The 14651-nt window shown below is 38.6% G+C and overlaps 1 protein-coding gene across 6 annotated transcripts in view; it reads left to right on the top strand.

Annotated features, from left to right (window-relative positions):
* Positions 1 to 14651, top strand: part of SDCCAG8 (SHH signaling and ciliogenesis regulator SDCCAG8) — a 226102-nt gene that overhangs the window by 36548 nt on the left and 174903 nt on the right. For all 6 annotated transcript variants that reach the window (XM_045796100.2, XM_045796075.2, XM_045796092.2 and 3 more), the window contains exons 6-8: positions 1879 to 2019; positions 8495 to 8559; positions 13087 to 13272. In XM_045796100.2, the coding sequence (XP_045652056.2) occupies positions 1879 to 2019; positions 8495 to 8559; positions 13087 to 13272 (392 nt within the window). The remainder of the gene's footprint in view (positions 1 to 1878; positions 2020 to 8494; positions 8560 to 13086; positions 13273 to 14651) is intronic.

Here is a 14651-nt window from a genome sequence, read left to right as displayed (position 1 = left end):
ACAAAATCAAGTTCAAACTTGTTATATGTATTTTCCAGACCCGTATTTGACTCTCTGACTTGACATTTTGATATGCGTTGTTTTGTGCTTCAATCTCTAGTAATTCTGAAATGCGTGAGTCTCCTGTAGGCACCATACTTTTTCACACGTCCGTGACTTTCCCCATAATGTTTTTCTTCCTGGCATGCTCCTGTCATCTAGCTCACTTTCTCATCCAAGATATCACACCAGTGTCAACACTTCCCCAGAAAACCCTCCTTGAATCTCTGGTTGTTCTTAGTGCCCCTCCTCTATTTTCACATAGTCTCCCACGCACACCTCTGGCCTAGCACTTACCTTATTAAATTGAAATTATCTGCTTAGGGGTTTGTCTTGAGGATAAGGTTGGTCTTGCTCATTTTTACCATCCAAGCTCTTAGCACAGTGCCTGAACATAGGAGGTATCATACACAAATGTTTGCATTAAACTGAACTTCCAGAAGAATATGGAATGGGCACTCAGAATACTATTTGGGATGAATGCAGTTTAGCTCATTCTAGCATGATGTGACACTACAGTTCTGTGTTTGGGACCTGTCTTCTCTTGTGAGTACTACCATATCCTTTGGCCCTTAGCAAGAGTTCAGTAATAATTTGTTGAATTAGATTAATATTTCAGTCCTTGTACACACAAATTACCCAGCTCTTTGGGCTGCATATGTCATTGAATGTTGAGAAGGTACGGGAGGTGCAGACACAATGGGGTATACACCAAATGTGGTCTATAGGCGTGTTTTGTTTGATGAACTATGAACCAGTATTTAGTAGTGTTTCAAATGAAAAGCCAGATATCTGGCTTATTTTTTAAAAAAAATCAGAAGATTTTTTTGAATATGAGTTTGTATTCACACATGGCACCACTTGCCTGGAACTGAGTAGTTGCTGCAACTTTCAGATCATTTGTCATGGTCCCTACCACTCCTTTGTGAGTCCCTGACATCCAGGCTTTATGTCAGTTCTGTTTATCTCCATGTACTATTTTTCTTATTGAAGATAAATATTTTTCTGGAAAGGCAGGAGAGTGTAGTGGTTTGGGGCATGGACTAGGGAACTAGATTGCCAGGGTTCAGATCCTAGCTCTGCTGCTTATTAGTTACTTCCTACCTCTGTGACTCTTACAAGTTACTCAGTGTGACTCAGTTTCCTCTTTTTTAAAAAGATTTATTTATTTAATTTAGAGATAGAGTGTGTGCATGAACAAACACTGTAGGGGGGAGGGGGAGAGGGAGAGGGAGAGAGAGAATCTCAAACAGACTCCCCACTGAGCCCAGATCCTGATGTGGGGCTGGATCTCACGACCCTGAGCCAAAATCAAGAGTCAGATACTTAGCTGCCTAAGCCACCCAGGCACCCCAATTTCCTCTTCTGTAAAATGGAGATAACAATGAAACTTATACGGTTGTTATAGTGATTAAATGAGTTAATATATATATGAAACACATAAACAGTGTCTGGCACATAGTAAACACCGCAGGTATTAACATTATTATTTGTCATGCCTTTATGAAAGGTGGAGAATGAAACTAAGAGAGGGCTGTGTGTTTTGAGAATATATGTCTCCAGAGAAGTAAGAGAGAAGTTCATTTGTTGAAACACTAGCTGCCAGCCCTCTTTGCTCATTTACATTATTGCCTGTGGCTGTAGGAATCTGACTTTGTAACACTTGTGGAATATGACCCTAATAGCCTGAAAATGTAAGATCATTCTTGATGTGTAGTTTAGAAGCATCTGCTCTTGTATTCCTTTCATCACAGATGAGAATCAGTGTTCCATTTGTAAAGCATGCATGTTGTCTTAAAGTTAAATGCCAGTTGTAATTACTCATACATTTTATTTTAGGGAAACCTGCAGAATTCTTGGATGACAACAGGTGAAGACTCTGGGGCGGATGAAACTGCCAAGAGGCGATTCTCCCAGGGCAATGCAGATGCCGTCAAAGGTCCATCTGCTGGTGAGGCTGAGAAATGGAAGCTAGAACTGGTGAGAATTTGGGTGCTTTTCTCTTATGCATCTACTTTTTACATATTTTTTTATTGTGGTATACATACCATTAAATTTAGCGCTTTTGCCATTTTAACATCTATCATTTAACTATCATAAGTGTATAATTCATTTGCATTAAATACAATCACAGTGCACAACACTGTCCATTTCCAGAATTTTTATCATCCCAAGCAAAAGCTCTATAGCCATGAAATAATAACTTCCATTCCCCTCTTCTCCCAAACCCTGGAGACCTCTTCTACTTTCCATCTCTATAAATTTGCCTAGTCTAGGTGCCTGACATATGTGGAATCAAACAATATCTGCCCTTTTGTGTCTGGCATGTTTCATGTAGCATAATGTTTTCAAGGTTCATCAGTGGTGTAGCACATATCAAAATATCATGCCTTTTTAAGGGTAATATTCCATTTACGTAATACACCACACTTCATTTATCCATTCATTTGCTCATGAACTTTTAGTTCACTGCCTTTTGGCTCTTGTGAATAAAGCTATCGTGAACATCAATGCACAAGTATCTGTTTTCGTCCCTACTTTCTCTTCTCTTGGGCATATAACCAGAAAGGGAATGGTTGGATCATATAGTAATTCGTTCTTTCCTTTTTCTGCTCCTCAGACTCAATCATTTTCACTGTTCTATTTCAAGTTTGCTGATCCTTTGTTCTGCTGCTCAAATCTGCTCTTCTATGCCTTTAGGAATTTTTCATTTCAGTTGTTGTACTTTTCAGCTCCAGATTTGTATTTAGTTCCTTTTATAATTTGATTTCTTTATTTAATTTTAATTCCAGTAAGCATAGAGTGTTATATTAGTTCGAGGTGTACAGTTGTTTTCCTTATTCCTTTTAGTTCTTTGGCCATGTTTTCTCTTAGCTCTTTGAGCATATTTAAGACCATTGTTTTAAAATGTTTGTCTAGTAGGCCCAGTATCTTTAGATTTTTTTTTTAAGATTTTTATTTATTTGTTTGATAGAGAGAAAGACAGCAAGAGCAGGAACACAAGCAGGGGGAGTGGGGGAGAGAGAAACAGGCTCCCCAGTGAGCAGGGACCAGATGCAGGGCTCGATCCCAGAACCCTGGGATCATGACCTGAGCCGAAGGCAGACGCTTAATGACTGAGCCACCGTAGGTGCCCCATGTATCTATAGATTTTTTAAGGGTGGTTTCTGCATTTATTTTGTACCTCTAAGTGGGCCATATTTTCCTGGTTCTTTTTATGTTTTGTGAGTTTTTTTTGGTTGAAAAGTGGACATTGAAATGAACTATTATACTGTGGTAACTCTGGAAATCCAATACCCCAGTTCCCCATAGGTTTTATCTTTTATTGTTGAACGCTATGTTGTCCTTTTGTTTTGAGACTTTTCCAAATCACTTTTGTAGACTATTCCTTGTCGTGTGTGATCACTGAAGTCTCTGTTTCATTAGCTCATGTTCAGCTAATTTTGACAGAGATTTCCTTGAATGCCAGGAGCTAAAATAAGTAAACAAACCACCAAAAAAAAATACTTGCACAAAAAAAAACAAAGAAGAATAGCCACCTCTGCCAGTCTTTGCAGATTGGCTCTGCTGGGGCACTCCGTCACCATGTGGCTGGGCTTCCTCTGAGCCTAGAGATCAGCTTGAGGTGAAAGCTTAAGGTCTTCTCAGGACTGAGCATGTGTCTTCCCTGGGCTTGCTTGTGGCTTTCTGAATTCCCTCATCTACACAGCTGGTCTTGAATGTCCTCACTTCCCAAAGTCGAAAATAATTTTATTTTCAGATCAAATGATACTTTCCAGTCTTTTGATCTGTGTAACAGGCCTTTCCTCTTCTTGTTTGAATTTTTCTTTGCATTGAATTTGACTTGGCAGAATTGATCAATAATGATGGAAATGTAAAAATGTCACTGTAAATGGAGGGTGCCATGGAAAAATAGGTTGCATCATAGTTCAGTCTCATTAACATCTCTAGGTGTTATAGTTTTTTTCTGTTTTCTGTCAGTCTTTCAAATATTACTGTAGACACACAGACCACTCACTCCTTAACTACTCCATAAACTTATTACCCCCCTCTGTTTCTTTTTGCATTCCTGGCTGTGGTTTATGCAGAACTCCTGACCTAAAATGTTTCCTTACCTTCTACCTACCGGCAAGGATTTATTCAGATGCCCCCTCCCATTCCACCTTCCTTGATCACATGCTTCTGCTCCTGCTTTACCCACATTAGAATTAATTTCTCTCTTATGTCTCCTCCCAGTGTCATGTTTATAATGTTACAGATTCATTTGTATCTAGTGTGTGTCAAAGGTCAGTCCCTGCATCTGTGTGCCTATGTCCCAAATCTTCCCCACTGTTTCCAAGGGTTTCACTCTTGAACTTACCTCCTCTTGTTCTTATGTCTTTCCTCCCTCTTTACTGGGTTATTCTCACCAGAATACATGCTTTACTACCTCCCATCTTTTTTTTTTTTTTTTAAGAGAGAGTGCATGAGTTGTGGGGAAAGGGGAGAGGCAGAAAGAGAATCTTAAGCAGGCTCCTTGCTCAGTGCGGAGCCCAACATAGGGTTTGGTTTCTATACTACGTACCTCCTTTACTTGCTGATGACCCAATTTAACATACATTCAGAAGAGCATGCAAAACAAAACTGTGCAGCTTAATGATTTATCTTCAAATGAATACCCATGTGATTGTCACCTGTAAGATTTGTAGCACTGCCATGTCCCAGAAGCCCTCTTTGTGCCCCCTCCCAATCACTGCCCCTCATTCCCTTAGAGCTAATCACTATCTTGACTTTTGTGAAAATTGTCCAAGCAGGATCTCTAGCCACTAGTTGATACCTGCCTATTTTTTTTTTTTTAAGCATTGTATAAATGGGGCCACATAGTATGTATTTTTTTGTGTCTGGCTTATTTTGTTCAACCTTACATTTGTTAGATTCATGCACATTGTTGCATATGACAGAAGTTTGTTCATTTTCACTGGTGGGTCTACTGTATAAATATACTACAATTCACTTATTGATTCTACTATTGATGGATTTTTGTCTTGTTTCCTGTTTGGGGCTATTGTGAATATTGCTGCTGTGGACATTCTTTAATATGTCTGTTGGTGTTCATGACACACATTTATGTGCGTACTTTGGATTGGAATTGCCAGTCTTGGGATATGTGTATGTTCACATTGAGTGGTTAGGGTGAGCTTTTTGGGTGGTTTTTATCAGTTTACACCCCTCAGCAGCATAGGAGTGACACCATTGCTCCATATCCCCCCAACACATTATATTGTCAGTTTTTCTGGTGGGCTTGTACTGCTATCTCATTGTGATTTTCATTTGTATTTCTCTGATTACTCATGCAATTGAATATCTTTTCATGTATTTATCAGTGTCTTCCTATGTGTTCAAACATCCTACCCATTATTTTGAGTTATTTGACATTTTTTTGAACTTCTTTATGTATTCTGGATATAAACCCTTTGTTGGTTATATCTATTGTAAATATATTTTCCCACTCTGTGGCTTGCCTTATAATTGTCCGGATAGTTTTCTTTCTTTCTTTCCCTCTTTTTCTCTCTTTCTCTTTTCTCTTTCTTCATGACTAAAATTTCTTAATTTTAATGTAATCTGTTTTTCCCCTCTATTCTCTGTATCCTATATCAAAAGTGTTTCCCTGCCCCAGGTCATAAAGATATTCTCTTATATTATTTTCCAGAAGCTTTATAGTCTTGCTTTTAACATTTAAATCCACAGTCTACCAGTCTGTATTTTGTTTATGATGTGTTGTGTAGGGGTCATATTTTGTTCTTTTCCCACATGGTTATTTATATATATCTAAGTACCATTTGTCAAAAAGACAGTCCTTTGTCTGGTATCTTTGTCATAAATGTATATATATGTCTGGTCTTTGTGTTTGGTTTTTGTGTTAATATCATCCTTTCTTGATTGTTACAACTCTATACCTAGTGGACTACACACAACATCTTCCAACATCGTACTTTGTCCTCAAGAGCATCTTATTTCTGGAGGTACCTGGGTGGTGCAGTCAGTTGAATGTCTGACTCGTGGTTTTGGCTCAGGTTGTGATCTCAGGGTTGTGAGATCAAGCCCCATGTCTCTCCCACTTATGCTTGCTCACCCACTCTCTCTCTTTCTCTCTGTAAAATAAATAAATAAATCTTAAAAAAAAATAAAAAAGTGTCTTATGTCTGGCCTTTTGTATTTCCAAATACATTTTAGAATTAATTTGTCAAGTTCCAGAAGCCATTATGAGGCTTTGATTGAGATCGTCTTTAAGCTATAAGTCACTTGGGGGAGAAGATATCTTTATTTATTTATTTTTAAAGATCTTATTTATTTATTTGTCAGAGAGAGTGAGAGGGACAGAGAGAGCACAAGCAGGGGGAGCAGCAGAGGGAGAAGCAGACTCCCCACTGAGCAAGGAGCCTGATGAGGGACAGGATCCTAGGACCCTGAGATCATGACCTGAGCTGAAGGCAGATGCTTAACTGACTGAGCCACCCAGGCGTCCCTCATCTAATCCTTTAAACTTACAGATCACTCTATTTATTTAGATCATCTTTAATTTTTGTCAGTAATCTTTTACAATTTTCTGAGTAAAGGTCTTGCATGTCTTTCAGTAGAATTATTCCTAGATTAGTTATCTTTGATATTATCATAAATGATATAAATACTTTCAAATTTTCATTTCTAAGTCCTCATTGATGATATAGAGGCGAACACATGGTTTTGTATTTTGGCCAACTCCTACTTTCTTTTGAGTAGTGTCAGTGTGGTATATTTTTTATCCTTTTACTTTTAATACATGTGTATCTTCATATTTATTGTGGGTTTCTTGTGGATAACATACAGCTGAGTTTTGCTTTCCTATCCAATCTAATAATATCTGCTTTTTAAATGTGATTATTTATATACTTGGGTTTAAGTCCACTATCTTACTATTTGGCTTTTTTTCCCCTATCTGTTACTTTTTTTCTCCCCCGCCTTGCCTTCTTTTGAATCAGTTGAATGTTTTTATGATTCCATTTTACCTTATTTTATCAGTCTGAAAAACATTTTAGCATCAGCATTCACCTGATGGCTCAATTGCAAAAACTCAGGATTATTTTTAATGTATTTTTCTCCCCTATTATCTATGAAATTATAAACTTGTGTCAGTTTTGGTTTTATATAGCCCCGTACTACATTGTTTCTCTTCTATCCTTACTGTTGGATTACTCTTACTTGTGTGCTTATCTCTTCCCTTTGTTGTTGCATTGCACTTCTTCATTGGTCTTCCCTTTTCCACGCTTCAAAGTGACTTGAGATTCAAATCTGATAAAGTTTTCAATGTGTAGCCAATGCCTCTATTACATGGAGATTACATGAGTTATCTGGGTAAAGGTCTTGTGTGTTTACTCTTCTTATAGCCCATTCTCACCTGTTCAGCCATCTCTATCCATTCTTTCATCTAGCATTGTATTTGTAAGTAGAAACAGATCCACTTACCGCCAAACATGCAGAATTGTTTTCTCCAGCCTCTGTGCCTTTTGCTGTGTTGGAAGTTAATCCTTTAAGTATCAGTGCTTCTTCCAGGAAGCCACCTTTATTTCTCTCTTTTTTAAATTATTTTATTTTATTTTATTTTATTTTATTTATTTATTTTTACTTATTTATTAGACAGAGAGAGAGCACACAGGGGGAGCAGCAGGCAGAGGCAGAGGAAGAAGCTGACTCCCCGCTGGGCATGGAGCCCGATGCAGGACTCGATCCCAGGACCCTGAGACCATGACCTGAGCCAAAGGCAGATGCTTAACTGACTGAGCCACCCAGGCGCCCCCTTCTTTATTTCCCTTAACCTGAATTACAAGTTCCTGTATCTCTGATTTCAGTTTATCTTCTATATACCTCCCTGGAGTGAATTATATATAATTGAAATTGTCCCCGTCAATTGGCATTTTCATTTTTGATACCCAATAAATATTGGTTGAATGAAAGAATAGTGGGATGCCAGCAGTCCCCTGTAGCTCGCATATCCGTTTGGTCTGTCATTTATTGTGATTTATACCTTTCCTTTTATCATTCATCCAGCACTCATGTATTGTATGTCAATATGCAGCAATCACAGTGGGGGATTCTAGTAAGATTTGATCCTTGCCATCATGGACCTTATAGGTTAAAATTGTTTTTTCCCCAGAGTCACACTTTTAAAAGTAAGATCTAATGTATGCATTTTTGAAGAAAATTGGTGGGGGCGGGGGCAGTAATAACCATTTTATGACTCTGTAGTTCTTTGTGGGTATACACTCAAAAAAAAAAGTACAAAAGTTTGGGTGAACTAGGGAAAGTGCTTCTTGAGAGGACACATTATTTTTCCTCTTGGGTAAAAGGATAAAAGTTGAGTTTAATATCAATAATTAAAACTTCCTGATAAAGCACTGGGCATGGAGAAAATGTACACTTTTTGTTTTCTTTTCCAAAGGAGAGGCTAAAACTTACTTATGAAGAAAAGGGCGAGATCCTGGAATCTCAACTGAAGTTTTTGAGGTAAAGTATCATCGTCCATTTAAAAATTTGAGCAAAAGCATAATGATCTTAAAATGTATTTGAATGTTTGCTGACATGCTAGTTTTACTCAATTCAAGAATTACTTGTTGACATTTTATGTTCAGTGTAAGAAATATCCTCAGGTTATTAAAGGAAGTGGGGCATAAAATTGTGAAGTCCCAATTCAAAGAACTGTAAGCTAAATTATAAATTTTATTCCTTCATCGGTTATGAAATATTTGTTTTCTCATAGAAGTAAGAATCATGAGCTGCTCTGATAGAAATTATGCTTTTAAAATAAAATACTAAAAAATTCTAGTTTTCAAATTATAAGCAAGTATTTTTCTTCTTTATAGGTATTTTAATCTAATATTTAAAATTATAACAATAATAGTTGGAGTATTTTTCTGTATATTATGAATATGAGTATATTAGTCTCCCCTTCTCCATGGGGGATACAGTCCAAGACCCTCAGTGGATGCCCTGGAACTCTGGATAGTACTGAACCTTATATATATTGTTTTTTCATGTATGTACATACCTATGATAAAGCTTAATTTAGTAAGAGATTAACAACAGTAACTAATAATACAATAGAATAGTTATAACAGTATACTGTAATAAGAGTTATGAGAATGTGGTTTCTCAAAATATCTTATTGCCCTGTACTCATCCTCCTTCTTGAGATGATGGGAGATCTAAAATGTCTGTGTGATGAAATGGAGTGAGGGGAATGATGTTCAACATGTGACATACTGTCAGGCTGCCACCGACCTTCCGAAGATGGTCTGTCAGGAGGAGGGTCATCTGCTTCTGGACCTCGGTTGACCTTGCGTCACTCACATCTCAGCTCAGGAAAGTGGAACTGTGGATAGGAGGAGGGGACTTCTGTATACACAATAAGTTTTCATGTGCTTTTGGACATGTTTTTTAGAAGTCCCAATAAAATCTATTTATTATAGATTAACCATTAGTGATTTATTATGCACTCTGAGTTACCAGGATACCAGGAATTGATTTTTGGGATGTTAAAGCTGATTTTAAATAGTAGCAGTGAAATATTTTTCGATCAAACAAACTAAAATACTTTTTATAATTTTAGTAAGTCTAATTTACAATAAAATTTCAAAATCTTCAGGCCATGTATTGTTTGGAGACATAAGCAGTGTAATACCCAGAACCAGAACTCATAGCTTTCATGCACATTATCATTCATTTTTTAATATGCTCTTATGCACTTTACATCTTAGCCAGATTAGTTTTAGGATTTCTTTTTTTTTTTTTTAAAGATTTTATTTATTTATTTAACACAGATAGAGACAGCCAGCGAGAGAGGGAACACAAGCAGGGGGAGTGGGAGAGGAAGCAGGCTCATAGCGGAGGAGCCTGATGCGGGGCTTGATCCCATAACGCTGGGAGCACGCCCTGAGCCGAAGGCAGACAATTAACTGCTGTGCCACCCAGGCGCCCCTAGTGTTAGGATTTCTATAGAGACTTTTATTTTTTTGTGAAGACCTAATGTTTAAAAAAAATGGTCTATTTTTTGCTCTCTTGCTTTTTATCTGTCTTTGTTATATTTTTATTTCTGTTGTGTTTTGATTCTTCAGTTTTATTTGTTTTTTTTTTTTTTTTGAGAGAGAGAGAAAGAGAGCACAGTGGGGGAGGAGGGGCAGAGGGAAAGAGAGGATCTTAAGCAGACTCCACGCTGAGTGTGGAGCTGGGCGTGGGCCTCAATCCCGCAACCCTGAGATCATGACCTGAGCCAGAGTCAAGAGTCAGATGCTTAACTGACTGAGCCACCCAGGCACCCTGATTCTTCATTTTTTAAATTATTTTGTCACATTCATAAGTCAAATGTGCCATCTTTAATTACATTAAAATACCGCTTTGCAATGAACTAGACTTTGTTCCCTGCACCTTCTGTTTCTTTCTTTTCCCTTTAGTATACCTTAAGATTATTTAAAGAGGCATTTTCTTCAAGAAAGAGATAAAACCACCATTCTCAGAAACTCTAGCTTTCTGGTATCTATTTCTTTTTAATTTTTTTGGCACTTCAAGTAATCAAATCTACCTGAGTGTTTTGAATTTGAAACTGACAGAAATAGTAATGGAGACCCTTTGATTTTGGAATGTGCTTCCCAAGTTCTTTTTACAAAGCATTTGAAAGTCAGACTTTTTCTATACAATATTTAAACAGAAAACTTACCATGTTGGAGATATTATCTCAGGCATAGGGCAAAAATGGCTCCTTTTTCATTAGATTAGCTTTTTTAACACTTAGATTGCCTGCACATCTTTCCCACCTGCTCAAGGCTGCTGAAAGCCCCCACATCCCAGAGTGGAGGTAGTGTGTGACAGCCCGGTGTCTTGGTTCACGGCCTCTCTTCTGTGATAACGAGTTAGCATAGCTGTAGCTCCCTGAGTGTAGCGGAAACTGACAACACAGTTGACTGAGGTGGAGATAAAGTGCCTGCTTTCAGTAGTCCAAGTATTTAAGGGCTATTTTCTCTTTTGTAAGCTAGAAAGGTTTTTTTTTTGTTTGTTTTGGTTTTTTTATATAATTTTTTATTATGTTATATTAGTCACCATACAGTACATCCCTAGTTTTTGCTGTAAAATTCCATGATTCATTGCTTGTGTATAACACCCAGTGCACCATGCAATACGTGCCCTCCTTACTACGCATCACCAGCCTATCCCATTCCCCCACCCCCTCCTCTCTGAAGCCCTCAGTTTGTTTCCCAGAGTCCATAGTCTCTCATGGTTCATTCCCCCTTCTGTTTACCCCCCTTCCTTCTTCCCTTTCTTCTACCGATCTTCCTGCTATTTCTTATGTTCCATAAATGAGTGAAACCATATGATAATTGTCTTTCTCTGCTTGACTTATTTCACTTAGCATAATCTCGTCCAGTCCTGTCCATGTTGCTGCAAATGTTGTATAATCATTCTTTCTGATGGCTGAGTAATATTCCATTGTACATATGGACCACATCTTCTTAATCCAGTCATCTGTTGAAGGGCATCTCGGTTCCTTCCACAATTTAGCTATTGTGAACAATGCTGCTATGAACATTGGGGTGCATATGGCCCCTCTCTTCACTACGTCTGTATCTTTGGGGTAAATACCCAGTAGTGCAATTGCTGGATCATAGGGTAGCTCAATTTTTAACTTTTTAAGGGACCTCCACACTGTTTTCCAAAGTGGCTGTACCAACTTGCATTCCCACCAACAATGTAAGAGGGATCCCCAAACACTTCAGAGTGTAGGGATAGAGGGTACATTCCTCAATTTCATAAAAACCATCTATGAAAAGCCTACAGTGACTATCATTCTCAATGGGGAAAAGCTGAAAGCCTTTCCCTTAAGATCAGGAACGTGACAAGGATGCCCACTCTCACCATTATTATTCAACATAGTACTAGAAGTTCTTGCAACAGCAATCAGACCACAAAAAGGGATAAAAGGTATTCAAATCAGCAAAGAAGAAGTCAAACTGTCTCTCTTCGTAGATGACATGATACTCTATATGGAAAACCCAAAGACTCCACCCCCAAACTACTAGATGTTATAGAGCAATTCAGTAATGTGGTGGAATACAAAATCAGTGCTCAGAAATCAGTTGCATTTCTATACATGAACAATGAGACAGAAGTTTTTTAGATATATATAATATACAGTTGGAAAGGAATGTCTGTGCAAGCTCCATTGTCCCAGTTGACTTTACCAAAGTTTTACTGGGAAGGGCTGGGGGCAGGAATGCAATCCATACACTGGTCATTTTATCCTTAAAAAGTCAGCCTGAAGAACTTCATCCAGGGACTGTTTCATATAGTAAAACAAAGTAAACACACACACACACACACACACACACACACACACACAGAGACACTTCCTCAGCCTTTTCTTTAACAGATTGCATATTTCCAGCTAATAGCTGCTACTTATAAATCTTTATGACCGATGGATTCTATATAACTTCTTTCTAGAAGAAGAGAGTAGCCTACTTTCTTTTGAAATAGTTCTTACAGAACTTTGTGGTTAGATAGTTCTTTAAAGTTTTTTTTTCCCCCTGAAGAAGAATGGGCAGCAATAAATGACTCATGAGCTTCTAAGGTACTCTATACATATTAAGGGTTAACACTTGGAATCGGGTATTTCCCTCAATTCAAGGATGTTGTGTTATGTTGCCTTGACTTAGGATGTGTGTTTTATTTTTGATCGGTGGGTAGTATAATGGAGACGTATCCTTTGAAAACAGAGCTGATATGAAGAGGCAGACTAATCTGTGTTAAAATCTTACAAGAACTTGGGCTAATTATTTAATATATGCAGGTCTCATTTTACTCAAAGTGTCAATTAGGGTAACCTCACGTTTCAGGGTTGCAGTACGACTTAATTAGGTATTGTAAACAGAGCTCCTCCTAAGGTAAGTACCCAGAAATGATAGTAGCAGTTGTCTCTGGAATGATAGAGGGGACAGTGGTGTGTCTGGTCATTTGCTAGAACTTTTTTCCCCTTCTTTTCAGGAAAGACCTAGCTGAATATCAGAAGAATTGTGAGGATCTTAAAGAGCGGCTAAAGCTTAAAGAGTCTCTTCTTGCTAATATGTCTAACCGTGTTGGTGGCCTTTGTTTGAAATGTGCTCAGCACGAAGCTGTTCTCTCCCAGACCCATAACAATGTTCACATGCAGACCATTGAAAGACTGACTAAGTAAGTACGCTTCTCTACGTGGAGGCTTCGCAACGTGCAAAATCGCGTCTTTACAGGAGCGGTGTGTTCTTTCACCCCCATGCTGTCTCACGTGGGATTGATGCTGAGCTTCAAATAAATGGATTTTATTTTATTTCACTGGAGCTTTCTTGAAGACCTGTTTCTTGTTCTAGGTGGGTTCTGGCAGCTGTGTGTGACCAGGTCATTGGAACAGTAATTTTACTTCTCTTGGCCTTGGTCTCATCTTGACGTGAGGGAATTGAAGTAGATAACCTTTACAATTCTGTTCATGTCTATGAGTCTATAATTGCAAATCCAGAACTATTTGTAACAAAACTGAGTTTGAGCAGAATTCTTTTTTAAAATATTTCTTATTTATTTATTTGAGAGAGAGAACAATGAGCATGGGGGTGCAGAGGGAGAGGAAGAAGTAGACTCCCCGCTGAGCAGGGAGCCCCATGTGGGGCTCGATTCCAGAAGGCAGATGCTTAACGAACTGAGCCACCCCAGGGCCCCTGAGAGGAATTCTTTTGATTTTGCCAACTCTTGGATTTCCCAGCAGAAGTTCAGGTAGAGTGAATTTTTATCATGTCTTCATCATGTGCCTGCTGTGAGGAACATTGCGAGTGCATCGGAAGAAGGACCCTTATAGCCACTACCAGTATTTGAAGATCAACTAAGGACAAGTTCCAAGTGAGCTTTCACGCAGTCAAGGTTTTCATCTAGGCTGAGATACTACAGTTCTCTGTGTACATCCTTTTTGCCCCATCATCACTGTTCCAGGGAAGCCTTTTCCTGTGAAAAGGTTATCCTGTGGAATTTGAGAATTGTTATTTAATACACCATCCAGTGGTGATCTATAGTGTGTGTTCTCCTGTGGCCCCTACTCTTCTCTATGCTGTTTGGGCTCGTTTAAATAGCGCAGACATCACCACCTCCAAGAAGTATTCTCTTGCCAACCTCATCCGTCTTGTCCTCAACCGCCTTAGGCTCCTTTCTTCTATGATTTGATAATATATTGTGTATACTTGGAGGTGATACCTGGGATGTGTTTATTTCTATATCCCTGGCTTCCGGCAGAGGACCTGGCCTGCGGTAGACACTCAGTGAGTGTTTGCTGTTCATAGGGCAAGGCATTTTGGCAGTCAGAGTTCCTCCAGTTGGAACTGGTGTGGAGAATGGAAAGACTTGGTCGTTAAAGTCAGACCAATTTTACCCCAGTGTTTTAACCTTTGGACGAATCACTTCTCTGATTCTGGACTTCTCGTGTTTGGGGGAATAATACTATGTGTTGGGATTTTCCTGGGGCACTTAGCCTTGTGGCAAGAGCACGAACTGCCTAGATTCATATTCTCGTTCTGCTACCACCTGCCTGTGTA

The sequence above is a fragment of the Ursus americanus genome, chromosome 2 (genome assembly GCF_024610735.1).
Source record: "Ursus americanus isolate L20-20 chromosome 2, mUrsAme1.1.p, whole genome shotgun sequence".
NCBI lineage: Eukaryota > Metazoa > Chordata > Mammalia > Carnivora > Ursidae > Ursus > Ursus americanus.
Note: the sequence above shows the minus strand (reverse complement) of the source record. Positions and strands in the feature narration are given on the sequence as shown.